Source organism: Rhineura floridana, chromosome 2, assembly GCF_030035675.1.
Source record: "Rhineura floridana isolate rRhiFlo1 chromosome 2, rRhiFlo1.hap2, whole genome shotgun sequence".
NCBI classification, from domain to species: domain Eukaryota; kingdom Metazoa; phylum Chordata; class Lepidosauria; order Squamata; family Rhineuridae; genus Rhineura; species Rhineura floridana.
The window spans coordinates 18,511,809-18,538,842 of NC_084481.1; the positions used below are offsets into that span (position 1 = coordinate 18,511,809).

Below are 27,034 nucleotides of genomic sequence, written 5' to 3' on the forward strand. Positions count from 1 at the left end.
GAATTACTAGTGACTGCTGGGGAGAAGGGCTCTGGAACACTTGTTGCCTCTGCCCCTTCCACCATCTTGCCCTAGCCTCAAGGTAAGTTGTTTGGTTTAGTGAAGTGGGAGGCAGTGGCCATTTTTGGGTGCCAGCAAGCCTTTTGCAAGAGCTCAAACTGAGCACTCACAAAAAGGCTAACACTTTTGTGAGTGCTTTAACTGGGCACTCACAAAAGTGTGAACTTTGTTCAGGTTGAATGTTAGGATGATTGTATATCCCTGTAAAAAGTGGAAAATGATGGTTGCTTACCCCAGATATCCTACTGTCTCAGAGCACTGAGTTTACAAAGCAGCAACTACGCAGATGTTGCTCATTTGTGTGCCGGATCCAGACAGTTTTCTTTAAGTAAGCCCTTCTCTTTCAGTGATGTCACATTTTACCCGCACTCAAACAGCAATATACTGTTGCTGGCAAATGCAATTATTTTCCCAGTTTGCAAGGCTGTTGGAATTCAGAGTACAATACAGTTGCATGGGTATCATGGATAATGCCCATGATGGAACAATCTTTAGTTCAGTACTTACCCTGCATTGAGATGAAAGAGACACTCACCCCAGTGCCCTATGTAATTTTCCTCTTTTAAAAAAAGCTGCAATTGCATGTGGAGGCCACATTTCCTCTGAAAAATGGACCCCAAAGATATGGGGTCCTTTATCTTTTCTCCCAGAAGCAAACCAAATTAGTGATAATATACATGGTAGATTATTGAATAGGCGGATAATGGTTCAAAATAAGTTTGAAGCTCAAGTCAAATGCCATGAGTGGCTAATGAAAGAAATGCAGCTGACTAAAGTCACTCATTATATGCTTAACATTTCCAATCAGTATATCTCATACAATGTTTCTCAAAAAAGTTGCAATAGAGACCTGAGGCATATGTTTACTGGAAAAATGTGTTAAAAGACATACATAATATGATTAAAAGCAAATCACAGAAAATATTCTTAATTATATATGCTAATGGAATAGGCTTTTATAAACGTTATATTCATATGCATATTACCGTTCTTTATTATGTCAGGGATAACCAAGTAGAAGAAAATAAAGTGAATGGCCCTTAGCAAAGCAGCAGATGCAAAAGGACTTGTCACTAACACATCACAAATAATTGCTGGTAGGCATTTTCTTTCAGATACATGTATATTATTCCCCCACCCCAATTTATAGGCAATGAGAATTAAAAATGCTTTTGGAAAACACTATGGGTACCTGCTGAATAAGCATGTGGACTTGTAACTTTTGCAATTGTTCACTCAAGTAAAAAATGTCACCACTAAACAGAACACCTTTCTATATTCAACTGAGATGACAAAGGCCGCATAAGTTAACTACATTTCTTATATCTAATACAAAATGCAAGCTTTCTACACTGATTCTCAGTGAATTAAAACCCGATTCCCAGACCTTCAGTTTATTTTAAATCCTTTGCTTATTAGTACAATTTAAGGACAACTAGAAGAGTGCAATTGTTTAACTGGTGCATTATTTCCTTCCCTCAAATTACAGTACAGCTAAACTAATTTTGTGGAGAAAGATGCACCTGCCACACTGGAAAAATAAAATCTTCTCTGACTTGCTTAGTAATTGAACTTTGACATTCATTTTTAGAAAATTGTTCTTACAACATGGCAAAAGAATGCACCTTTTGATTAAACACTCTCACTCCAAAATAGTATATAGAAACTCTTTCCAATGCCTATTTACTGCTATATTACTATCAGTATAATTTGAAAGAAGAGAGCAAACATGTTTTCTTCTTTCTGGTAATTGCACAAAGATAATCCCAAGGTCAAATGTCTGTTTTCAGGGAATGGAGAGGGATGGGTTGTCCGCCTCTTGTCTTGAGCATTCAGACTTAGTACATCCAACTGTGAAGATTTGAGACATTAGTGAAATCACAATCAAACCATGCAATCACTGGCAATAGGTCTTGACATGCAAAATGTTACACCAGAAAAGGTCTAAATAAAGCTGAATCAAAAATCACTCACACAGTTGTTTGCACAAGCACACCATTCTGCTGATTTTAGTAGCCCCTTTCCACATTTGTGCTGACTTTCATAAGTGATTGTGAACTCTGAGCCAAGGCCTAAGAGGATATGCCAGAAGCTGTCCAGGTTTTGGAAAGGAAGACATGCTATACAGCATAGTTTCCAAGCCCAGAGAAATTCCTTGCCCAACTGAGAACTCAGTTAAGCCCCCCCCCTTCAATGCCTGAGGTATAAAAAGGAAGACCACCTACATTCTGGCTTCATCAGGCTGGGTAGCTGGGCTCTTTGGGATGTACACACAGCTCAGTTCCCTCTTCAAAAACTCAGCAGTTTTTTCCAGTGTGTTCCTTGAGTGCTCACTGGGGATTACATGGCTTTTTAAAATAAAAGTTTTCGAAACGTGTCCTTTAAGGGCTGACATGGGAATTGTAAAGCTATTTAGCTGATGCAACAGAGTTCCCTTTTGGAACTTGTCCTGAGGACAGCAGAGCTCCAAGGCAGTGAAACTGTTCCCTATGAAAAGGCCACAAAAATAGTGATTATATTGACTGCCTACTTTAGTAGTAATTTGGGCAACTTATTATGTGAAAAGTGAAAGCCACAAATATTCAGCTCAACCCTACTCTAAAAGCAAATAGAACAAAGTATGGCAGAGCCATAACCCAACTAAGTGTACATTACATGAATTTAGGCCAAAGGTCCTAAAAGAACTGGCAGCCTAGATCTAGGCATGCTGTGCCCTGGGAAGGGGACAAAAGGCAGGAAACCTCTGTAGTGATATTTAATAACAGTCTAGGATGACACAGTAGCAGATAAATAATCAAAACTAGGATATGAAGGGAAAAAATAAGAGGGCTCTCTCTTTATATATATATACATACAGGCATACCCCACTTTAACATACGCAATGGGACCGGAGCGTGTATGTAGAGTGAAAATGTACTTAAGGCGAAGCACTAGTTTTTTTCCACTTATCGATGCATGTACTGCACTGCAATCGTCATATATGGGCATAACTGATGTAAATAACACATTTATAACTAAAATAAACATAAAATAAAGTAAGCTTACCTTTAATGTCAGCTGGCAGATGCAAAATGGATGAACGAAAATGTACTTGTATTGCAGGAAGGATGAAGGAGAGGGCATATCTTCTACTTCATAAGTCGAGTCATCAAGGGCTGGACGATTTCTTGCTGGCGACTTGGATGGACTACCTGAAGTAGGAGTAGGGCTTGGGGCTGATGTTGATGCTAGAGATGGATTAGTGGATGTTGATGGTCTGGGAGATTGACTGGGTGCTGCTCCTGGCCTTTTGAGAAAGTAGGTGTCTATGGAGGTTTGAACTGTAGCTCTTTTCTTTTCCCTGTAGATTTCTTTGTAACAGGCATAAGCCCCTGAAATGTTTGCATTGACTTTGGAACTTATTTCAAAGTCCCTATCATGCTTTTCAAAAAGAGCCATGGCACTATCAAGATGACGGAAAGCTTCCAAGAGAACTTTTGAAATTAGGCCTTCAGGCTGTTCCATGCTCTCATCCTCATCCGGCACATTTTCTTCCTCTCTCTCCTCTTCAAGTTCAAGAAGATCTTCATTGCTGAGGGGTTCAGTATGGGACGCCATAAGTTCAGCAACATCTTCTGCCTCCACTTCCAGCTCTAACTGCCTTGCCATCTCTACAATATTTTCAGTAACATCAGCTACAGGATCTTCAAAAGCTTCAACATCATCAAATAACTATGGGCATAATTTTTTCCAGGCCCCTTTCATTGTTGTTTACTTGATGTCATTCCAAGCATCTCTTATAGTTTTGATGCAATCCAAGATGTTGTAGCTTTTCCAGAATTTCTTTAGGACTTCTTGCCCTGTCCCCTCTTCATTTTCTATTGCTGCAATACACTTGCTGAAGGTTCCTTTCAAGTAGTTCAACTTGAAGGTGGCTATGACACATTGATCCATGGGCTGCAGGAGTGAGGTGGTATTCGGAGGTAGGAATTCCACTCGAATGTAACATCTAACATTCGAGGGTGGCCAGGAGCATTGTCTACAAGGAGCAAAATTTTTAAAGGGATATTGTTGTCCCTGCAATAGGCTTTCACCTCTGGTACAAAGCAGGTATCAAACCAATCTTTGAAAACGGCTGCAGTCACCCATGCTTTTCTATTAGACCTCCAATGCACTGGAAGTCTAGTTTTAACATAGTTCTTTAAAGCTCTAGGGTTTTCCCAACGATAAATTAGCATAGGCTTTAGTTTCAAGGTACCAGAGGCATTGGCACCTAACAGAAAGGTTATTCTTTCTTTAGCTGGCTTGTAGCCTGGCATTGTTTTCTCCTCTCTGGTGATGAAGGTTCTTGCAGGCATCTTTTTCCAGAACAGCCCAGTCTCATCCACATTAAAAATTTGTTCTTTGGAGCAGCCTCCCTCTTCAATAATTTTGGCAAGGTCACGTGGATAGCTTTCTGCAGCCTCAGTAACTGCAGCAGCTGCCTCTCCTGGCACTCTGATGTTATGTAGGTTAGACCTCTTCTTGAATCTGTCAAACCATCCACGGCTTGCAACAAATTCGGCATCCTTCGCTGCCTCACCTTTCTTAGCCTTCAGGTCATTGAACAGGCTTAAGGCCTTACTTTGAATTATTGCCTGGCTTACAGGAACCTGGCGTGCAGTCTGATTTTCTATCCAAAGTATTAAGAGTCTCTCCATATCTGCAACAACACTATCCCTTTTTCTAATTTTTGCTGTGTTCACTGGCATGGCACTCTTAACTTCTGCAAGAATTTTTTCTTTGCTCCTCATGACTGTGCTAGCTGTTGTTCGAGTGAAGCCTAGCCTTCGGCCTATCTCAGCTTGAGAAACACCTTCATCAGACAGTTTAATCATTTTAAGCTTCATATCTAAGGTGATAGATTTACGACTTTTCTTTGTATCTGCCATTATGTACTGTACTGTAATACTGTACAGTACTGTACTGTACAGTACTGAAGGCAAGGGAAAACAATACCAATACACACATCCCACACACACACACGTTATTGGGAGTCACAAGCAAAAACCAGAACTAATGATGGGCAGAGACAGAGAGAAAAAGCAGGAAAGGAAGATGGGACAATGGAGAGGTATAAAATGAAATCAGGGTGATCTAAATATATTTTTTAATTTTTTTATCACAATTACAGTAAAACAGATGGGACAATGGAGAGGGAGAGGTATAAAATGGGACAGTAAAATGAAATCAGGGGGATCTAAAATGAAATCAGGGGGATCTAAAGAGCATGAGGTGCCCCCCCCACACACACACACCTAGGCCGGGGCAGGCAGAGCTCCGATCGCTCTTTACAGTACTGTAAAGTACTGTACTTAAATGTAAAATAAAATATCTTTAAATGATTACTGATAAATGATGTAAAAGGTTCTGTCTCCAAGGCAGCAGCCGCTCAGATCGCTAGATCGCTCTGCTCAGATCGCTCAGAAGACAGACGCTTTGCAACGCACATGGCACGCGGAATGCAAGTTCCGTCAGTGTCTGTTATTGCGAAGTGCGTAGCGTACGTTAAAGTGGGGTATGGTGGAGTATGAAGCATGTACGTTATAGCAAGGCGACGTTAAGTGAAGCGACGTTAAGCGGGGTATGCCTGTATATAGTTTTGTGTGTGCGTGCAGGTGTGTATGTTTCACATGATGAAAACAATTATCTTATTTGATGAAAAACTTTAAACATTCATCAAGTCCATGGTGGATTCTGGATGATATCTTAACTTATTATTCTCATATCCTGGACCAGGATCTCATCTAATTTAAACCAGTTTAAATTACTATCTTCATTGGTCTAATGAATCTAATGTATCAGCTTATCCAGGCTTCATACAATAGCAAAAGTTGATTTACTCATCTGCAGCTAGATGTTTATTATGAACACTGAGGGCAGAGTTCAAGACTTAAAGTGGAAGAAAGTTGGTAAAAACAGAATTAAGGAAACAAGCAATTTCTTTAAAGTCTGAAAAACCAAATTAAGCAGTTTGTGAGAAAGCAGTATGGGGGGGGGGAAATGTGCTGTAAAAATTTGGGGATGTGGACCAAAAACAGTTATGCTAGTCTCGGATTATGATAAATCAAAACTAAATGTTTTATTCAGAACCATATCATACTAGCTGCTATTTCGTTCATAGATATATATATTTGTGAAGGTTGCATAAGCCTGAACAACAACCAAGACAAAGGCCAATAAGCAATACTTACTCATTTCTGTCTAGGCAGGTGTCCCTATTGACCTTCAGAATTGTACTTTAATGGGACCAGATATTTTAACACTCATGCACAAATATGTAGCATTACATATATTCTAAATGTTTCCCCTAGAAAAACTCTGATATGTTGTCATGATAGGCACAAATAGTGCTCTAAAGGGGCAATTAATGCATAAGCAGGTAAAATCTGAAAGGACTGAATATTTTCACTATTTTCAAAGGCTTCAATCCTAGACATACTTACCTAGGAGTAAGTCCCATCGAATTCAGTGAGAATTACTCCTTATGTAGACATGTATAGGAATGTGCTATAGATCAGCTAGTTACACATAGGCAATTTGATGCAACACTGATCTATATTGTCAGATTTGGGAAGTGAAAGTAACAGAGGGACAGGAATTCATCACATGACTATCATGCAAGTGAGTCCATGTTTTAGCTTGTTTACAAACCTGTCTTACCAACCTACCTACAGTAAAAAAAATTAAGATAACTTATCAAGATTAGGCAAAATGTACTTTTAAATATACACCAAAAGCATTCATTAAGGAAAATTGTACATAAATACAAACCATATTTATGTGAAATTGTGTAAGACAAAAGATAAAATAAAATGGTAGACATTTGGGGCCAGTTTACACACAATCATTGCAATTCTTGCATGCATCTTTGCTTTGTGAAAAAGATACCACAGATCATCTATCCCCGATAGAGCTTTCTTAGTTTGTAAACCTGCCAATGGGGAGGCATGTTTATCAAGTATGGAGCTTAGTGGGCAGATTACCTCCATTGGTTGTACAAAGTGACCCTTTGATTCCTTATATTTTGTTCAACATTTTCTTTTTTCAGAGTTCTCCAAACCTGCACCATCCCCAATGAAGAAAGCTGCAATTTGCTAATTTGGAAGGATGAAAGAAAACAGAGGTTTGTTCTTTTCTCCTCTCCCCCTTTTAAAGCCCTTTTAAGGCAGAGAAAACCATGCATTAAATGTGATCTTACAATAGACAGATATAAGCAGCTGCTTTAAGCTGATTATGCTGTGCAGAATTCATAGATGGAAATTACCGGCTGCCAATATGTTAGATTAAAAAACCACAACCCTTTATAGTTCCAAAAGGAATAATGTGTAGTAGGGTTGCAAACACAAAGCATACTGTGAACAACAGACTATTGCACATTTCAACATAACACAAGTAAAAATAGGGAGTTCAAAAGATAATACACTCTGTCACACAGAAACATATAAACGAGCTTGTGCACAGAACTCAAAGCATGAAGAGCAGACACCACTGTAGCCAGTTGGCTTTTGCATTTAGTGACCTTTAGAAACCGGTCCAAACTGATTATCAGCAAGATTTTTTTTGTTTTTGTTTTTTAAAAAAATATTTTGAGACCACATCATTTAATACACATCTATATAATTCTGTGGTCAGGAACAGATGGATGTAATTCTGCAATACTAAATAAAAAGTGCAAAAATGTTAAAAACATAAGAACAAAATTAAAAATATGGAAGCATAAGCTAAAACTTGTCTGCATAGCTGAAATCTATTTAAAGCAAGTCCTTGGTAATGGGTGCCAACAGGAGAAAGAACATTTTTCCCAAGGTCTTCTGCATGTTTGTTTAGCAAAAATGTCATTTTTGTCAGCTTTTAAACAATTCACAGACAGTTCACTCCTGTATCCTTAGATACCATAGTTGTAGCAGTTCCTCCTTCTACAAGGTAAACAGCTGTGCTGGACTTAGAACTGACCACCCTATCACTGCCGTTGTTGTTGACTTCACAGTCCAGCGGTTCTGTAGAGATGACCCACGTTGAAGGGCGCCACCGCTTAAGGGAATATGGTGTTTTCACACGTTTCTTTATCTTTTCTCCTGAGCCTGGTTTGCCATCTAGGGATGACTCGCTCACTAAAAAAGGAAGAACACACAAAGTGTCACACATGAGGAAAGAGCACAAGAAAAGAGGCAGAGAAATATGAAAGCCTGCCAAAAGCAATATATGACAAGACAGGCAGACTTCAACAAACCAGTCCTGGTAACCAGAAATGCTCAATAGTCCACGGCTCAGCTATCTACTATGCAAAGTATGTTTCAACAAATTATCTTTAATCTCTTACATTTATATCTCACCTTTCTTTGATAATGGAACTCAAGGTGGCATATATCTGGTTCCCAGGCAGCACCCATCTAGGCACTGACCAAACCCAAACCTATTTTAGCTTCAGCAAGGTGGTAGCCTTCAGAATAAATCCTTGAGCCTAGATGTACTATATGTAATATTAGTCATAAGTATTGCCATTTTTTCTGGATGTATAAGATTTAATTGTTTTCATTGTTTGTTTTTAAAAACACTGATAGGAAGAAAGGATTCCACATTTTAAAAGAGACTTAATGTGCCATGTTGGACCTATTCTTGTGTCTGAAAGCTAAGCTACATAATCAATTGAAGCATTTGGTACAGCTGTTCCTAGACTGCACATTAGACTGCATGTGACGTTGCATTAATTGAATGCTCTACCATATAACAAGCTCCCCATATAAAGAAAACTAGCATGTAAGGGAATGACTAGTCTTCTCTGTGATAGTGCAAGGAGGGTTTTTTGTTGTTGTTTATTCAATAAGGTAACATTTGGACATTTTATTTCCCACCTCTAGTCTAAAATGCTAGTTAAGCAACAGAACCACATGTGATTGTGCAGACCACATTGCTTAGTTCTAGGAGAATTGATGACATAACCCATTAATTGTGGGTCCATTTTTGTTAAAACAGCAAATTTAAAATGGCAATTTAAAAGTTGTGTTAAGTTGGGACTTCCCAGGAGGATCCCTACGCCTGTGCAGCCTCTGAGACGAGCTCTCGTCTTGGATGAAACTTTTCCAGTTTAAATTCAGTCAGAAGGCTCTTTTCTGACTGGGAATAATTTCTTCCGGTTAAAGAAGAAACGTGAGATTTCCTACATAGCTTTGTTTTGATTGTTGGAGTCTGGAATTCGTCAGAATTGTCTGTCTTCCAGCAGCTCAGACAGAGCGAGGATTTTTATGCTAGCTCAGCTGGATAAGTGACCCGTTTTTTTATACGGATTAACAGGCAAACATCCTCCTGTCTACATTCATCATTTTCTTATCTATACAGCTAAAGAGATTTGTAAAAGTAACAGCAATTGAGATAACCTAGGTGAGGTAAGACTTTCCTTTTTTTAATTCACGGAACTAAGGGGGAAGAAAATATAAATAGCGTATCTTTTTTTTTATTGCAAAAAGCTGACATGGAAAATAGCATTCTAAAGATTAAACGGATGAGAGATTTCTGATTGAAAGAGATAAGACTGGGACTATTTTTCTTGATCTACTTTTTTTTTCTTTTTGACGAATCTGCTCATTCTCTCTGCTACTAGCTATTTTGACGCTGTGAACTAAAGCCGTTCTTACACTTCTGGGCAGATAAGAGATAAGGGCTGTCTAGCGTGTGACGTTAGTTTGCTGGAAAGATTAACTCCTTTGTAACTGGTTAAAGAAATAAGCTGCTCTCTGTTTGGGACATTGAAAATTGAAGGAGTTTTGTTCCTTTGGTTTTAAGAATGACAATTAAGAAGATCATGGATGTACAAGAAGGGACTTTATCTCTAGACATGTTTCAGAAAATAATGAATGGGATTAACTCAATAAAACAAGAACTGAGAAATAATATACAAGCGTGGAGAATTGAATTTCACGAAATGAGACAGGAGCTGAAAGAAACTCAGGATTCTATGAGAAAGGAGAATAAAGATAGATCTGGAAAACAAAAAAAGGATGGAAGAGAAATTAAAGGCAAGGTTCAAACTATGGAGATTGGCTTAATTATGGACATGAAAAAAGATTTGGATTTTCTGGCTGTGATGGATCCTGGAGACAAATATTATAGTTTGGAATTCAGCGCTGTCCTTGAAGGAATTGAAGAGATTGGAGATAAAGATATTATCGGTTCAAGAAAATTCTTGGACTGGAAGGATTTGATGGAACTTGAAATGGAGAAAGTTAACAGAATTAATCCCTGTTTTGTGTCAATGGAAAAACCTTCAAGAGATGTACTAGTGTATCATGTGGAAAAGAGGAACAGAGATGCGGCTTTGCAACAACACTTCAGTGATACGTTTGGATTTGATGGTAAGAAAACATCTGTGATGGAGGAAATTCCTATCAGACTTTTATTATATGACTATGACAGCAAGATTTTTGGGTGCGTAAAGATGGAAGATGGACCCAATATGGATAATGACAGAAGAGCGATTTAAAATTACTGGACTTAGTAGACTTGATGAGTTGGATTAATTGGCATGTTTATTTAGAAAAAAAATTGATTGACATATATCTCAAGGATTGGAAACTTCTCTTTGACTTTTTGTGGAAGATTAAAATGATATGATGTTAATGAGATTTGAAACCAACTAAGATAACCGTTGGAGGAAGGTGATTTTATAATCTATTAAGAGATAGGTTTGTTATATATTATAGATTTATAGCTGAACTATGACAAATCGGAAGTCAATATTCTTTCTTTTTTATATATATATATATATTTTTTTTCTTTCTTTTTGTATTGTACTAGTTATTGATTTGTGTTGTTTTCTTTTGTACTGTTTTGGTTTTGAAAATTGGAATAAAAATTAATTGATAAAAGTTGTGTTAAGTTGTAGTTTTAAACTTGATATGCAATGAAAAATGAGAGATCAATCAGATGGCAACCCAGAGCTGAAGCCACAGTTTAAAGTGGATTGAGCAATCATGGTCTGGGAGGAGGTTTAACTGACTAACCAGTTACGACCATTGCTATCCCCCTTAAAGCCTTCATACCTAGAGACTGGTATCCTGTGCTGGGAGAAAACAAAAGCAAACGAAGTAGCTCTAACTGTGGTCTGTGTTTGGAACGCCAAACCATGGTTGGCACAAAGAAAGGTTGAACTGAGCTAATGTAACAGATGAAATAAGCTTCTGCCTGGATCCTAGGCTTGTAATGGGAATGACATTCCCTCTCTCAGTTCAAATGTAATATTCACATTTAAACACAGAAACATATTATATCTGGATGTTCTATTCAACTTCCAGCTTCACAGGTATATGATGACTACAGCGGGATTCAACTAAAGAAAGCAAAGGTATGAATGTGTTGTCACCAACTTCTATAATCTCTGATCTCCGACTATGGAGCATCTTCAACTTAAAAGTGGAGAGCAGCTCTGAGGATAAGAAAGCGTTCTAAAATGTGAAACAATTACTTTCCCCAAAATAGGCTACCAGGGCTGGCACTAAAGGGCTGCCACGTCAGGCCCTGGCCAAGGGCCCCTGGGGGCCCTTGATAGGGTGGGGGAGGAGTAGCGCTTCCCTTCTGCAATCCGTAGCAGAGAGCTTCCCAGCCGCCCGCCCATTTGCTGGCTCTGCCTACCTGTCTCTCATATCCTTTGCGGTTGCGTGGGCTGCGCATGCAGGGCTGCCATTAACCAAGATAGCAGCCGAGGTTTCCCTAAGGAGCTGATGCCCCTGCTGCCATCTTGGTTGATGGCAGGGATGCGCGTGCATAGCACGCATGCATGCCATCAACCAAGATGGCGACAGAGGCTTCAGCCCCTTAGGGAAATCTCAGCCACCATCTTGGTTAATGGCCGCCCAGGGCACATAGCCGCAAAAGACAGGAGACACAGGTAGGTGGAGGTGCACGCATGCCAGAGCCCGGGACAAGCTGATGCCCAAGAGCCCTGGCATGCCTGGCGCAGGCCCTGTAGGCTACTATACCTATTTGTGGTAAAATAATACACCTAGTTGTAGTAGGTTATGTCAAATAGTGTAATAAATCTAGTCAAACTTGAAAACATTCTTCATTTCATCCAAGAAAAAACCAAGGCCCACACTTTTAAGAAAAAAAAATGACAAAAGGTATTGCTGACCCCTTTTGGCAGTTCTTTCTCAGGAAATAGAAATGTTTAAAAACCCTTCCCAAATTATATTTTAAACATTACAGTAATAGGCAGATGCACATCTAAAAAGATGAGGTCAAAGGGATATACTTTGCTGGAAAGAACAGAGGCAACTGAATAGGGGCAAGCAAAACTACAGCAATGAGAGTTAAATCTTTCTGGGTTTGAGGTTTTTTTTTATTAATTGGCTATTTGTTACCCAAATCAACATGCTTAAATCTGATTATAATTTTGTACATTTTCACTGATAAATCCCACCAAAACTCACACTGCATGCTACAGCCATCCAAAATATTTGTAGCTGACAGATCCAGTGAGTTAGGTCTCTGTGCTCTTCTAGTGTGGGTCAACCCAGAATTTGGTGCTGTGCTCTGGCTGCTGAGGATGGAAATGCCTTGTCCTAGACATGGGTTACTGTTGTTGTTATTGGCATTTGTTCTACCATTATCCAGCGAGCGTTCTCTCCTTTCAACCAGACGATCCAGAATGCCCTCATCATGGCTCACTCGCTGCTCCCTTCTCAATAAGGGCTCATGCTCATCAGGGCTTGAGTTGATATTCAGACGGCTGTCCTCTCCACTGAACTGGTTCTGCAGCATTTCCTGGGCCCTGTGTGCCCCTGAGCTGCTTGCTTGTCCAGATGGCACTGTACCATTCACATACTGGGTTGGTACAGCATGAGAGGTTATTGTATGGCTCCTCCCTGCCACTTCATTCGTGGTAACTGTTACCACATGAGGCTCTGCAGAATTGACAGTGTTCATCTTGGCAACTCCAGTTTCAACTTGCTTCAAGTTTGATTTGTGCTTCCCTCCAAATTTCAGCCGAGGCTCCTTTGTTGAGTTTTTGGTGTTCAAGGGTAGGCTAGTAGGCCTCTTTGGGAGGTTCTGCTGCTTAGGAAGAGGGTAGACCTGAGCAGGCTGAAGATCTGGGATTAGACAAGATTGACCATTTGCAACTTGCGTGAAGTCCTGTTGCCCTGTTGCTTCTACTGCCAGTTTTATCAGTGGGTACAGCAAGTTGGAGCTGGTACTGCTGAGAGGATCTGGCCCACTGAACTGCTTAAGGGAATGCTCCATCAGATTCTCATCAGAGCTTTCCTTTAAATTTTTATCTACTTCCTTTGGATCCAGCTTGTTGGTCTCCAAGTCCTCCTCCGTTAGTTGTAGACAAACAGGAGTTGGCCCAAGCAGCTGCATGCCACTTGCAGCACCAAGGTTTGTTTCACCTGAGTAAGGCATCTCAGATATAGTAGCCATGCCAGTGCTTGGCGTGAGACCTGTTGTGTTGGTGGTGGTAGTATTGGTTGACAAGCTTGTGACACTAGTTTCAGGGCTAGGAATGCGAGCTTGTGCTTGCTGCCGCTCATAGTTAATAGAGTTTCTGTTCTTCTCCCCAATTGTCATTGATGTGCTGGACAGTGAAAGCTCAGAGGAAATATTCTTCACTATGCTGTCAGTATGGTGAATGGAGTCCTCAATGTAAGATGAGGAAGAGTAATCTTGATATGGTCTGATCTTTGGCGCATGCCTATGGTGTGACAGATTTCTTTAAAAACAAACAAACAAGAAAACAGTAGGATTAAGAGTATATAGGTGATAAATTATTTCATCATAAAAGTATCTAAAATGCAAATGAATAGCTTCTCCAGCAAGTATAACTATCGTGGAAGTTTTGTTGTGGAGATGGCAGCGCTGCTAGGACATGGACCTCAGTGTGAATGTCCTAGCTTTTTTGTTTTACTTCAGAGAGTGTATGTGCACTATTCTAGCAAGTATATGTCTATTATAATTTTTATGTTTATCTCATTCACAACTTTATTATTTCAACATCCTTCCAAATGTGGGGGACGGGCATAATACTGAATATGGCAAGTGGTATTTTGGATTTTCATCTGGAAATGGCCTAAGTGATCATGTAATAGTTGCACTTGTTGCACAATAAATCTATGGTTGTCAATCTGCTCTTAGGGTTGTATTTGACAAAGTCGTATTCAAAGTAGACCCATTGAAATTCATGGACTTAAGTGAAAATCCTACCTGGAGGGAGAATGACATTTTCCCAGGTTCAAAAGTATGGCGATTTGAGTTCTGCGAAAATGTGATATCCTTGAAGCCAGAGCACAACATTGAGATGATAACTGAGAGCAATAAATGTGAAATCTGAGTGCTTATACAATGCACTTCAAAAACATTTGCACCCAATTTTTGAATTAGTACTACTTACCGCTCATTCTGCATAGCTGTAGACTGCATAGGGTTAACCGTTGGGCTGACAGATTTATTCCTCTCCCAAATCATCATGAGTTCAGCCATCCTCTCTTCAGCACATTGGGCTGTCAGCCGAGCTTCAGCATCCTGATCCCAACAGTCTTCGATTGTCTCTTTCAGTGACCTCACAGCCTATAAAAGAAAATGGCATTAGATATTCCTCTCTCTTTCTTATACCTTCTAATCTTCAAAATACATGCTAAGACCAAACAATGAAACTGATTCTTAAAAGTAAATATTGTATGTTTTGAAGGGTCAAGTAACTAATTCTTTAACAATGCAGTGCATATTTTCTCAGAAGCCAGCCCCATTGACTTTTGCCACATAAGTATGTATAGAACTGCAGCTAAAGCTTTTGGAAAAATACTACAATTCGCAATCTTGTCTGCAATGGGCCTGTTAATATTTCTATGTGTTGGCTGAAACAGTGAGGTATTTTCATTCCTGCTGCATGTTTTCAAAATGTGTTACAAGATAGGTGGTAGAGGGTGATAAAAAGGTTTTCAGGCTGGTCCAAAAACATAGACCATTTGCTGTATTTTTATTTTTCACTCTGTTGGACTGACATCCTGGCAGTAACGTATTAAACTTTTATAATAAGAGATATTTTAAAACACATTGATGTATCCTGCCTATTGCCGTCAAAATAATGAATTGGGCATTAAAGAGAACAACAAAATATTTGCTGAATACCTCATAGACCATCCTCGTAATTTGCACTCAAATGTTACTTTACTGATTTTTTTAAATTTAATTTTTCATTTTTACAGGAAAAGATCTACATTGACTCCAGAAAAATATACAGCAATCACAACAACCAAAGAAGAAATTTCACAGGATATACTGCTTACGGGTAATGGAGTATACTAAATCCTTTTACACTTATTGCTGTCAATAATCAGAGTCCCTCTCTATTCCTCCCATATATTAACAAGAAATTAAACAACTAAACTAATTAACTGACTAACTGAACCCTGCAAAGGAAGCCATACAGGTAAGTATTTCAAGTGGTATTCAAGTTGTCAAATGTTATGTATCCAGTAATTTGCTATATGCTGGGAGCTAGACCATCATGTGGCTGGAACTGCTGAGTGGGACATAACATTATCAAATCCCATTCATTTCAAAAACTGATACCATAATACAGTAAAGGTGATCAAGCATTCTATATCCGTACATATTGTGCTGGAGGGATCATATTATTAGTTTCATCATTAACAAAACAAATGAAACTATACCATTCTCCTATAAAATAGTTGGTTTTTACTTTCCTCCTCAATACTTTTAATTTAGCAGTGATTTTTTCCGCCACAGCCAGTTGCCAGATTTTTTTATGCCAATAATCATCTGTGGCCCGTTACTTTACTAATTTTTAGTTCCATAACAACAGCTTCTTAAATACTAAACTAATGTAATGCCTCTGCTGTCATATTCTAGCAGCTTAAATATTATTATCAAATGAAAAGAAGAAACAGTATGCATCTTGCTTTTCTCACCAAGCTGTTCTCCTTCCAGGCCTCTGGGAATTTTGGTCTTTGCTTTTCCCTTGAAACAAGAACTTGCATATCTTCAAAAGTGGGATGGTTTCCAACTTCTGTTTGGAATGCCATCTGGAACTCTGGCACCGATTCTCCTGTTTACAGAGAAAATAATTTAAAAGTATATCAAAAGCCCAAAGAGAATAAGTTGGGCTCTGAAATGTCTAGGCAGAGCAGGAAGATGTCTATCATATTTTATTCTCTTGCATCTGAACCCTGCTATCCCAGACAGCCAAAGAGTGGGTGGGAAAGAAGTATGTATGTAGCTGAAGATGTTCTGAATGTTATTATTTTAGGTAGCCCCATATCACTGTCGAACGGGTAGGCACCAGACCATCTAAGTCTGATATTAGAAAGAATGAGTTAAGAGACCCCATGAAGGTGCTAATTTTAAGATAAATTTATGAGCATCAATCTAAAAAAAAGAAAAATGAGTGATCTCAAAATGAATTCTATTATACTTCTCACTTTATATTTATGTATTTTAGTTAAGCATTTATATTCTGCTTTTTAATTCCAAAATAAATGAATTTCACATTAAAACACTCAAGGCTAAAAAAAACTCCAAATTAAAAAATGAACGAATGATAAAAGGTTAAAAAGACAAGAGGAACAGGGAACTATTAACCTACTAAACTCAGACAAGATGAGTCCATAAATTCCATTTTAAAATCCTGATACAACCAGATGATGAAATGTCATCACAGAAAGAGCTAGATAGGTTCCCTGGGGCATGGAGTTCCAGAGAGTGGACAGGGCACCAGGACAAGGGAATAGAATCATAACTAACCACTGCAGCTCCCCTAGGCGGCGGCTGCACAGAAAAACCTGGAGGACAACACAAAGAAAGCTTCAGTCCTCCCCATTTCATCTAATCAGGCCTCTCATCCATCTTCTGGATGGCTGTGGTCTTGCCATTCACCAACAGCAGAACCTTCAGTTTGTGTGTGTGGCATGTGTGTTTCAGCATGCCCAAAGGCTGGGAGAAGGATCAGATGTGGAGGATCACCTTTAAATGCCTAATCTCCCTTCCCCTGTAACAGCTTGTCCTTCTCCCACCATAATACCTCCCTCTATTTTCTAAGATATCGCTAACCAATTTAGCAACAATTTGCAGTGCTCCCAAGTCAGCTTAACTTCTGTTTCTAAGCCTTATATATTTATTTTCATAAACAGATAAAACTATTCCTAAACCATATTTGTCCACGTGGTGCTGGAAGCAGCATGTGTATGTATGTGCTGTTGGAGGAATCTCTCTCTTTTGCAGAGATGATTGACTAAAATTGTCTGAGCACTGCAAGTCTAACCCATGAAGGAAAACAAAATAGCATTTAAAGGTCCTTGACTCCTTGGAGAGCAGGAACTGTAAAGTTATCTAAAGGAAACCACCTAGTGCATCTTGCATGCTGATCCTAACTATTCTACAAATAGTTGGATACTGTATTTTATTAATTTCTACATTAACTCAACCACATCTGTATGACCTTTGCCTCTTCTTCCACCCAATACTGCAATTCCTTCCCATGTAATCACATATGTGGAATCTATTCTAAGATCACACGAGTAAGCTAGGGAAGTTTAATATATATAGTTTACAAAAAAGACTAAAACAGGGGTCACCCCCTTTTTGAACCAGAGAGTACATTTCAAATTTTGAGAGTGTGCTGGGGACACCAGTCACAAAATGGCTGCCATGGGGGTGTGCAGTATAACATAAAATTAGAGAGCAGACATGGTGAAGCTTTTTCCATAACTGCATTTCCATACTAGAAAAGGCTTGGCCTGTTGAATTTCTGCCTGCCATCAAGCTGTTAAAGGCACAAGAACCCTGTTTTTCCCCAACTATAAACCAAAGCCTAGGCTGCCATCCTGTACCACCTTACCTGGAAGTAAGCCCCATGCACTTCCAGGATAAAATGTTTAGCATCCGCCAGGACTTAGACTCCAGTGTTATAGCAGGTGAATCGAGCGAGGTATCCAGAGCACAGCCTTGTCCCGATTTCTTAGATGAGTTTCAGTTGGTGCAGCTTCAGGACGTTGACAAGGTGCTTGGACAGGTTCGTAACCACTTCTGTGCTGGAACCTTGCCCTTCTTGGCTAATAAAAGCTAGCAGGGATGGAACAGCCGGCTGGGCCAGGGAAGTGATTAATGCCTCTCTGCAAGAGGGGGTGGTCCCTGGCTGCCTGAAAGAGGCAGTAATGACACCACTCCTGAAGAGGCCTTCCCTGGACCCAGAAAATCTTAATAACTATAGGCCGGTAGCAGATGTGCCATTCCTGGGCAAGGTCCTGGGACGAGTTGTTGCAGGCCAGCTCCACACACTCTTGGATGAGACCAATTATCTGGATCCATTTCAGTCGGGTTTCAGGCCTGGTTTTGGCATGGAAACAGCCTTGGTTGCCCTGTATGATGACCTTTGTCGGGAGAGAGACAGGGGGAGTGTGACTCTGTTGATTCTCCTTGATCTCTCAGCGGCTTTCGATACCATCGACCATGGTATCCTTCTGGGGAGACTAGCTGAGTTGGGAGTGGGAGGTACTGCATTGCGGTGGTTCCACTCCTACTTGGCAGGTCGCCTCCAGAAGGTGGTGCTTGGGGAACATTACTCGGCACCCTAGACTCTCCAGTATGGGGTTCCGCAGGGGTCAGTTCTGTCCCCCATGCTGTTCAACATCTACATGAAACCATTGGGTGCGGTCATCCGGAGCTTTGGAGTGCGTTGCCATCAGTATGCTGATGACATGCAGCTCTATTTCTCCTTTTCATCTTCTTCAGGTGAGGCTGTCGTGCTGAACCGGTGCCTGGCTGCGACAATGGACTGGATGAGGGCTAATAAACTGAGGCTCAATCCAGACAAGACTGAGATGCTGTTAGTGGGTGATTCTTCTGACCAGATGGTGGATGTCCAACCTGTTCTGGATGGGGTTGCACTCCCCCTGAAGGAGCAGGTTCATAGCTTGGGGGTTCTCCTAGAACCATCTCTGTCACTTGAGGCTCAGGTAGCCTCGGTGACACGGAGTGCCTTCTACCAACTTTGGTTGGTGGCCCAACTACGTCCCTATCTGGACAGGGATAACCTGGCTTCAGTGGTCCATGCTCTGGTAACCTCCAAATTAGATGACTGCAATGCACTCTAAGTGGGGCTGCCTTTGAAGATGGTTTGGAAACTGCAGCTTGTGCAAAATGCAGCAGCCAGATTGGTAACAGGGACCAGACGGTCCGAACGTATAAAACCGATTCTGGCCCGCTTGCATTGGCTGCCTGTATGATTCTGAGCTCGATTCAAGGTGCTGGTTTTGACCTATAAAGCCTTACACAGCTTGGGACCACAATACCTGATGGAATGCCTCTCCCGATACGAACCCACCCTTACATTACGTTCAAGATCAAAGGCCCTCCTCCGGGTGCCTACTCCAAGGAAAGCTCGGAGGGTGGCAACAAGGGAGAGGGCCTTCTCAGTGGTGGCCCACAAATTATGGAATGATGTCTCTGACGAGGTGCGCCTGGCGCCAACACTGTTATCTTTTCGGCACCAGGTCAAGCCTTTCCTCTTCTCCCAGGCATTTTAGCATGTGTTTTTAAATTGTTTTTAAAATATGTTTTTAAATTGTGTATTTGTTTTAATGTTTCTGATTGCTGTAAACCGCCCAGAGAGCTTCAGCTCTGGGGCGGTATACAAGTGCAATAAATAAATAAATAAATAAACACAAAGAGGCTTATTTCTGAGTAGACAAGTATACCATTGTACTGTAAGTTAACTACAGTAGGGCCCCACTCATATGGCATGTTACGTTCCAGATCCCCGCCTAAAAGTGAAACCCGCTGAAAAGTGGAACTCATTCAATAGAATGGTGCCCAACACCCGAAAAACGCCGTAAAAGTGGAACAAACACCATATGAATGGGGCCTTATTCTAATGGAAAGCCGCCGTATTAACGGAATGCCAAAAAGCGAGGAGCCAAAAAGTGGGGCCTTACTGTATGTTGTGAATTCTTAATGAGTCTCTGGTCTTTAGCTCCCGCCTAAGCCTCTTTGCAACGTTTTCACATTTGCCTTTTGGGGGAAGGGGGATTCTTTAACATTCATCCACACTTATTGTGTAGTAGTATTTGCACAAAATAACCTCTGTGCACTACTTGATATCAGGTGAATCCTGGTTGCTAGGCAAAAAAGAAGGGCAAACTATGGAGATTCCAAGGACTAAGGGGGGAAAAAGCATGAAAAGTACACTAAAAGGGGGGGGAGCAAAACAGCAGCTCTTTAGGACCCAAGGGATTCCTATTGCCTGGCATCCAAACCACTCATTTATCAATCACAGCTCCAACTTGTTGGCTAACAACACTGACAGGCAGGAACAGGCTAGCTCATTTCACAGAAATCAATTAGAGGGTAATTGCACATTTTGTTCCATAATCTTCTTTCTAGAAGGGTTAGTCTTTTTTTTTTTTAAATGAAAGCTCAGGTTCTGGGATACCTGATGGGGGTGCCACTGAAGGCTTTCATGGGCGCCATGGTGCCTGTGGGCAACAGAGTGGTGACCCCTGGACTAAAAGTTTAGAAATAAGACTTTAACTATACCTTCCTCTCATTATTCTACAAAACAAAAAATTTCATGCCACATATTTTGTTCAAGACGCTAACATATCATTTTCCACAATGTAAAAAAATTAGGGACATATCCACATGGGAACTCTCCAAACTCCTGGTTTGCCTTGGAAAGAAAATATGAAAATTCCAAAATGTGCAGAATTTTGAGGCTCCCCCCCCCTCACCCTGTGTAGGTTATGATACCCATTCAGAATCTCAGATTTCACTCATTTGCCATGCATATGTATTTTTGTGTCTTTGCATGTGTGTGTACTTGCTGTGATCAGGGGGATTGGATGGCACTGCCCAGCCTCCCAGCAAACCTAATATGGACATGATCTTGGTATCCGTTCAGTTGTACTCTCAGTAACATGTAAGCTTTCCTTAATACCTAAAACTTATTGACAGGGCTAATTTATCATGTGCCAAGGCTACATGTTTCACCATGAAGCCTAAAATTCAATATAACTCTGCAACACTAGATGGCACTAAGTCCCCTATAACTAAACGACAACTGGCCCTTATAGCAAAGAGTTACAGATGTCAATAGCAGAAAACACCATCAGTAGATGTAACTGGAGTAGGAGAATTCCAGCAATTCCTCTATTACCTGGGAACAGGTCTGTGCATCTCATAAAAATCTCCCAGTAGATGAGGCCTAGTGCATACATATCTACTTGTTTCAGAGCTGATTCGCAATCCCTCAAGTTCACTGCTCCTTCCAGCACTTCAGGGGCCATGTAGCGAATTGTACCAACCTGTAGGAACATGTTGTAACATTCTTATATTAGCTCAGTATTTACAAAATCCTGTTTATTGCTCTTATCTTTTAAAAGGGATTAAATAGAACCTCTCCTCCCCCTCCCCCAGTTAGGTTCGCTTCCACTCTCAAGGTGGTATTCCTTGAACACAGGGCATGCTGTTTTGTTCTGGGCTTATTAACCACATTAACAGTAACATCTACGCCCATTTTATTGTGACTATTCTCAAAAAAACTATTTAGTGGCATGATCTAATATTTAAACAGTCTTTAAAAGAAGTGGCCAAAGTGGAACAGAAGCAGATGAATATTTAACTAAAAAGTCCAGTATTTCCTTGACCTCAAAATTAATGGTAAAGGTTCTATTATTTCCAGTAGGTGCAGAAAGAGTGACAGCTGCATGTAGGGCAGATATTCTTCAAGACAGATATTTATTCATTCACACTGAGCAGATGCCAGGATCAGACCATTCCTCCACCTTCTCTCAATCAGCAACAGGAAACATCAGGAGCTATTTTTCACCTTTTTTTGTGAGATAAGAACCTCTTACAGCATTTTATACTATCCCCACATTCATTGTAAAAAGTGAAGTAGCAAATCTGGTATTTTGGGAATAGCTATCCTTTAGATTAGCATATTGTACATTTAAAAAGAAATTAAAACCTTATGGGATATACTGCAACACTTGGGATTTTTACATCTCCTAAATTAAAAAGCACATATTAATTATCCTTCAATTTTCCTTTTTCAGATTCAGTCATAAATTTTAGTTACTGAACCACTTGTGGAAGGGATATCAATCTCTCCACCCCTCAGGTTAAAATACACAACAATTGTTTGAGATGCTGGAAAGGTCTGTTAACATGTACAAACAAATAATGGGACATGGAGTCTGCCAAGCCACTACTCTTTCTTTGTCATTATCTGTCTGGTTTTGTTATGGCTGCCATATGAAGATGAACTAAGTGATGACCATCCTTCCAAGCCATTAAACCAAACTATTCACTGTATCAATGACGATAAAGACTAAAGACTGATTGTACATTACATCTTTCATGTGTGTGAGTCAAACATATTTGGAAACACATGCATCATACTGTTACACTCAAAGACACAGGACTGGTGGTAGCTTATTGTTAAGTATGCTCACAGCTGCAAACATGGGCTTCTATCCCAGTCTTTTAGCAACCAACTCACCCTGAGGTTGGCAGAAAGGAGGGCCAGGCACACCTGCCACAAACCTATCAAGACTATACACATGCATTGTGTCAGAGATGAAGGAATATAAACATGCGTCAAGCCTGGCTTCTCCCTTTCAAAATATAAACAGGCAGCGACCAGGAACATTTTGGAGCCCTGCCTGTGAACATTTTGATTAGATATCTATGTCTGAAACACCTTAAAACACCCCCTATTTTTAAAAGGTGGCTTCTGCTTCATGATAGGCACATCAGGGTATGGTAGATAACTCTCACTGGCTTGGATCCTAAGAGGAGCTAAGCAAGGGAAGTTCATGGAAGGAAAATTTCCTATCCCCTCTTCTGCTTTGCAATCACCTGTGAGCCTGGAAAACCTCTCTGGATGTTTTGGAGCCCTTCCTGAACAATGTGGACTGGGATGTGGTTAGCTGGTGCGTGTTTGTATTGGGGCAGGGGGGAGACAGAAAACTACCCTTCCATGTACATCCTTAAGATAACTTATTTTTGCATCCAAGTATCATTTTGAGTGAATCTTCCTTACCCAGCACCTCCCCTATGCCCCATCCCACATAGCCCAGGAAGCCCTTACCTGAGCCCCGGGGATATTTGTTTTGGGGGGGGGGAGGGTGTCAGGGAGCTGCAGGAGAGATGAAAGGATAGGAACTTTTCTTCCGCAATCTTCCTTAAGTTAACTTGTCTTAGGATCTCTATAGAAGCTGTACAACCTTTATATTCAATCTGTTTCTTTTTGAGGTTCTTCTGTTGTGCATTATTTAACCAGGTCCAACCTTTGTATTCTGTAATAGTTTATTTGCGGTCAAGGACCCAAAAATTAAAACAGAATAAAAGAAATCGACATATGATACAGAACAGAAACAAGATTCATGGTACAAGCATTAGGAGGAGGCACGTATTGATTGGGCAGCAGATACAAATTTTGATACTCGTATGGTGATATCTTTGTCAAAGCCTGTGAGGAGCAGAGCAATCATATCTTCGGGGGGAAAGCTTTTAAATTTCTGGTTCGACAAGATAGGATTAAGGAATTTAATTCGGATTTGTGAATAGAGCGGGCAATCCAAAATGGAATGGGAAAGGGTTTCGATCTGTTCATGACCGCAAGGACATACACGATGCTCATAAGGGGTTCGTCGGAATCTCCCTTCCATTATCGCTGAGTTTAAGGCGTTGAATCTGGCTTTTGTAAAGGCTGAACGTAATTTGGGTAAAGTAAGAAAATATAAATAGGGGGCGAGTTTACCAGAAGCAAAGGATAAATTTAGGGACAATATTTTGGATGCATTAGAGATTGAGTACCTTTGTATTCTCTTTTCATACTTACCTCACTAATTGCGGCATTGTCCTCCTCACCTGGGCGCACTAGTCTATTTCCTGTCAGTTTCATGGAGAGTCCAAAATCACTAATAACACATGTTCCATCATTCTTCACCAATACATTACGGCTGTTCAAATCCCGATGGGAGATGGCAGGTTTGTAATGATCTGTTTGGATATTTGAAAACCCAGTTTCTAATTGTTTCTATCCGCATATTATAAAACAAAACACAGGTATTTCAAGACAGCTGCAACTCACTATGCTTACAATGAGAGGAAATGTGGGGACGTTTTCCTGTTATACCGCATGAGTGCTTTTGTTAGCCTTGGAAAAGGGGGGAAAGTGCCAAAATTACACTCCTTCCCCCTACCCAGCAAAACCTCATTTCAGAAAGTCCTTCATCTGGCTAATTACAGGACTAAAGACAGTGTTGGGGCAAAGAGAGGTAACCTTCACAGCTGTTCAGGTAATTTAGAAGGATCTTTTCTGTATGTGCAAACATTCAGAAACACATATACTCAGACAAAAGGGGAGGATTATATGTTTCAAAGAAGCATAGGAAGCAGAGCTAAAACAAGTTAAGGCCTTCAACCAGGACAGCAGCTATTCGTCTAAACAAAGCTCGACAACTAACTGTAGGAAATTAACTAGGGAACTTTTGAAGATAATCTGATGCTCTTTTTTCTGTTATGGGGACAGTTCATACAACAGATGCCATTATTTTTTTTTACACATCATTAAGATGAAATAGGAACCATGGTTTTGCTGATACAGGTGTAGCTTCCTAACTTTGCTATAGTTACTTTATTTTTATTCTCTTTATAAACTTCACCTTATTGAGGAAGGGCAGGATATAAATAAATAAATATTTCAAATATTTGTTGATGAAAATAGCTTTGGAAAGGTTGATCAGTATTTCAAAATCAGCTAATGACATTTTCTTAATCACATATGTCCTATACTCTACTATTTTATATTCTGGATCTAAGAATCTATTACATAATCATAAATATTTCAAAAAACAATGAACCATGTGAACTTCACAATGAAGAAATTAGGATGCCAGTACTAAAAGAATATTGTATCACTTCTTGTTTTATAGAGGAAAGTGTGTCTCTAGTCATAAAATACTAAGCTGGCATTCAGTGGTGTCTGTCCACTGACGGAAAGAATCCATCAGTAGAAGGGGGGGGGAGATTATCAGCTATTCCTTCTCTTCCCAGCAGCCCACAAGTGCCCCTAAATCTGCCTCAGAGGGTTGGGGAGATTGTCAGGAACAGATTCAGAGTGGTATGGGGATGGCTGCAGATCGGGAGGAACCTCCCTCCCTCATTCTGCTGATGGATTTCTTCTGTCAGTGGATGGACAAATAGATACCATCAACATCAAATGGCATAGGAAAATATGACAAAAATAGTGAGCCATATTGTTTTTCCACCCCCACACAAAAAAGTCAAGTTATTCCACTACGTTTTGATTTGCCTAACTCAGAGACATTGAGAAACTGCCGTTTTTGTATCTGCTCTTATTTTATTCTGTTTTTGTTTGTGGTTTTTCTAAAAACATTCTATAGAATGACAGTGTAGTAACAAAAGAATCTTAGTTTTCTGTATTTGAATGGCACCATCTTCTATTTTTTTCCCAGGTCTTCTACTGCTTTTTCAATCACACATAAAATACTTTGCTTAGCAAGCATTGAGGCTACACATTCACCTGAAGCCTTTTTTCAGCTATAGAGAGGGGTAAAAATAATTAAAAATAAATAAAGCATAACATATTTTAAATCAAGTGCCTCAAATTCAAACATATAACAGTTACTAATTCTTTAAGAGGGTTCCCAATAAACATACATGAAGCTGAAGGGCATAAATCTTTTTATTTATTTATTTACTGCATTTATACCCCGCCTTTCTTTTTCATGAAACCGAAGGCGGCTTACATATGGTTCCCAGACAGTCTCCCATCCAGGCACTGACCAGACCTCACCCTGCTTAGCTTCAGCATGGAGCTGGCCATATGTGCCTTCAGACCATGTTAAACAAAGTTTATAGAAGAGTTGCTTTGCTGTTATATGCCTTCAAGTCAATTACGACTTATGGCGACTCTATGAATCAGTGACCTCCAATAGCATCTGTTATAAACCAGCCTGTTCAGATCTTGTAAGTTCAGGTCTGTGGCTTCCTTTATGGAATCAATCCATCTCTTGTTTGGCCTTCTTCTTTTTCTACGCCCTTCTGTTTTTCCCAGCATTATTGTCTTTTCTAGTGAATCCTGTCTTCTCATGATGCGTCCAAAGCATGATAACCTCAGTTTCATCATTTTAGCTTCTAGTCATAGTTCTGATTTAATTTGTTCTAACACCCAATTATTTGTCTTTTTCATAGTAAGAGTTGCTAACGTCTGGTGAATAAGCATTTGCATCATCTTAAAATACAAATCTGCAAAATTCCTATGATTCTGGTACCAAACAGAATATCCTAAATTATCTTCATGGAAACCTGCCTGCTCCTGACCTTACCTCCTCGAGGCAGCTCTGTGTGAAGATATGCCAGGCCCCTAGTTATAGTGTGCACCAAACGACAAGAGCTCACCCAGTCACTAGTATGAAAACTCAAATACCTGCACAAAGAACCCTGAAAGAGAATAAGAACAGTGCACTTCATTAGCTAATTACTCCCTTTAGTCAGTCTATGTTTCTAATACTCCATTTCAAGATATATTCACTAATAGGCAAAAAACCTTGCAGTTTAAGAACATACCTATAGCCCACAGCTATTCTATCAAACTTTAAAAAGCAGGGAAATTGGGCAGCTATAGTGAATGCACCAGGGGAGCAGGAGACCTGAACTCCTCTCTGAGATATTGTACTGCCCTACAAATTGGTCAAAATGCAAACACCATTTGGGTTGGTCTTTCACAGTCCAATCCATTTCCTGTGTAGCTTGGAAGAATTTGGTAAAATGTGCCTCTGAGCATATAGTGAGTGGTGGCAGTTTGATAGAATAGCTGTGGGCTATAGGTATGTTCTTAAACCGCAAGGTTTTTTGCCTATTAGTGAATTTCCCTGCTTTTTAATCCGGGAGGTAAGAAATGGGATCCTGTCCAAGT

At 40.1% G+C, this 27,034-nt stretch overlaps 1 protein-coding gene across 2 annotated transcripts in view; it reads right to left on the reverse strand.

Moving 5' to 3' along the window:
- Positions 1–3,961: 3,961 nt before the first annotated feature.
- Positions 3,962–27,034, reverse strand: part of BMPR2 (bone morphogenetic protein receptor type 2) — a 142,459-nt gene continuing 119,386 nt past the window's right edge. For both annotated transcript variants that reach the window (XM_061607967.1, XM_061607966.1), the window contains exons 7-13: positions 26,445–26,559; positions 23,933–24,093; positions 21,242–21,389; positions 16,002–16,138; positions 14,462–14,637; positions 12,504–13,783; positions 3,962–8,192 (exon numbers count right to left, since the gene is read on the reverse strand). In XM_061607967.1, the coding sequence (XP_061463951.1) occupies positions 7,942–8,192; positions 12,504–13,783; positions 14,462–14,637; positions 16,002–16,138; positions 21,242–21,389; positions 23,933–24,093; positions 26,445–26,559 (2,268 nt within the window). In that variant the 3' untranslated portion in view covers positions 3,962–7,941. The remainder of the gene's footprint in view (positions 8,193–12,503; positions 13,784–14,461; positions 14,638–16,001; positions 16,139–21,241; positions 21,390–23,932; positions 24,094–26,444; positions 26,560–27,034) is intronic.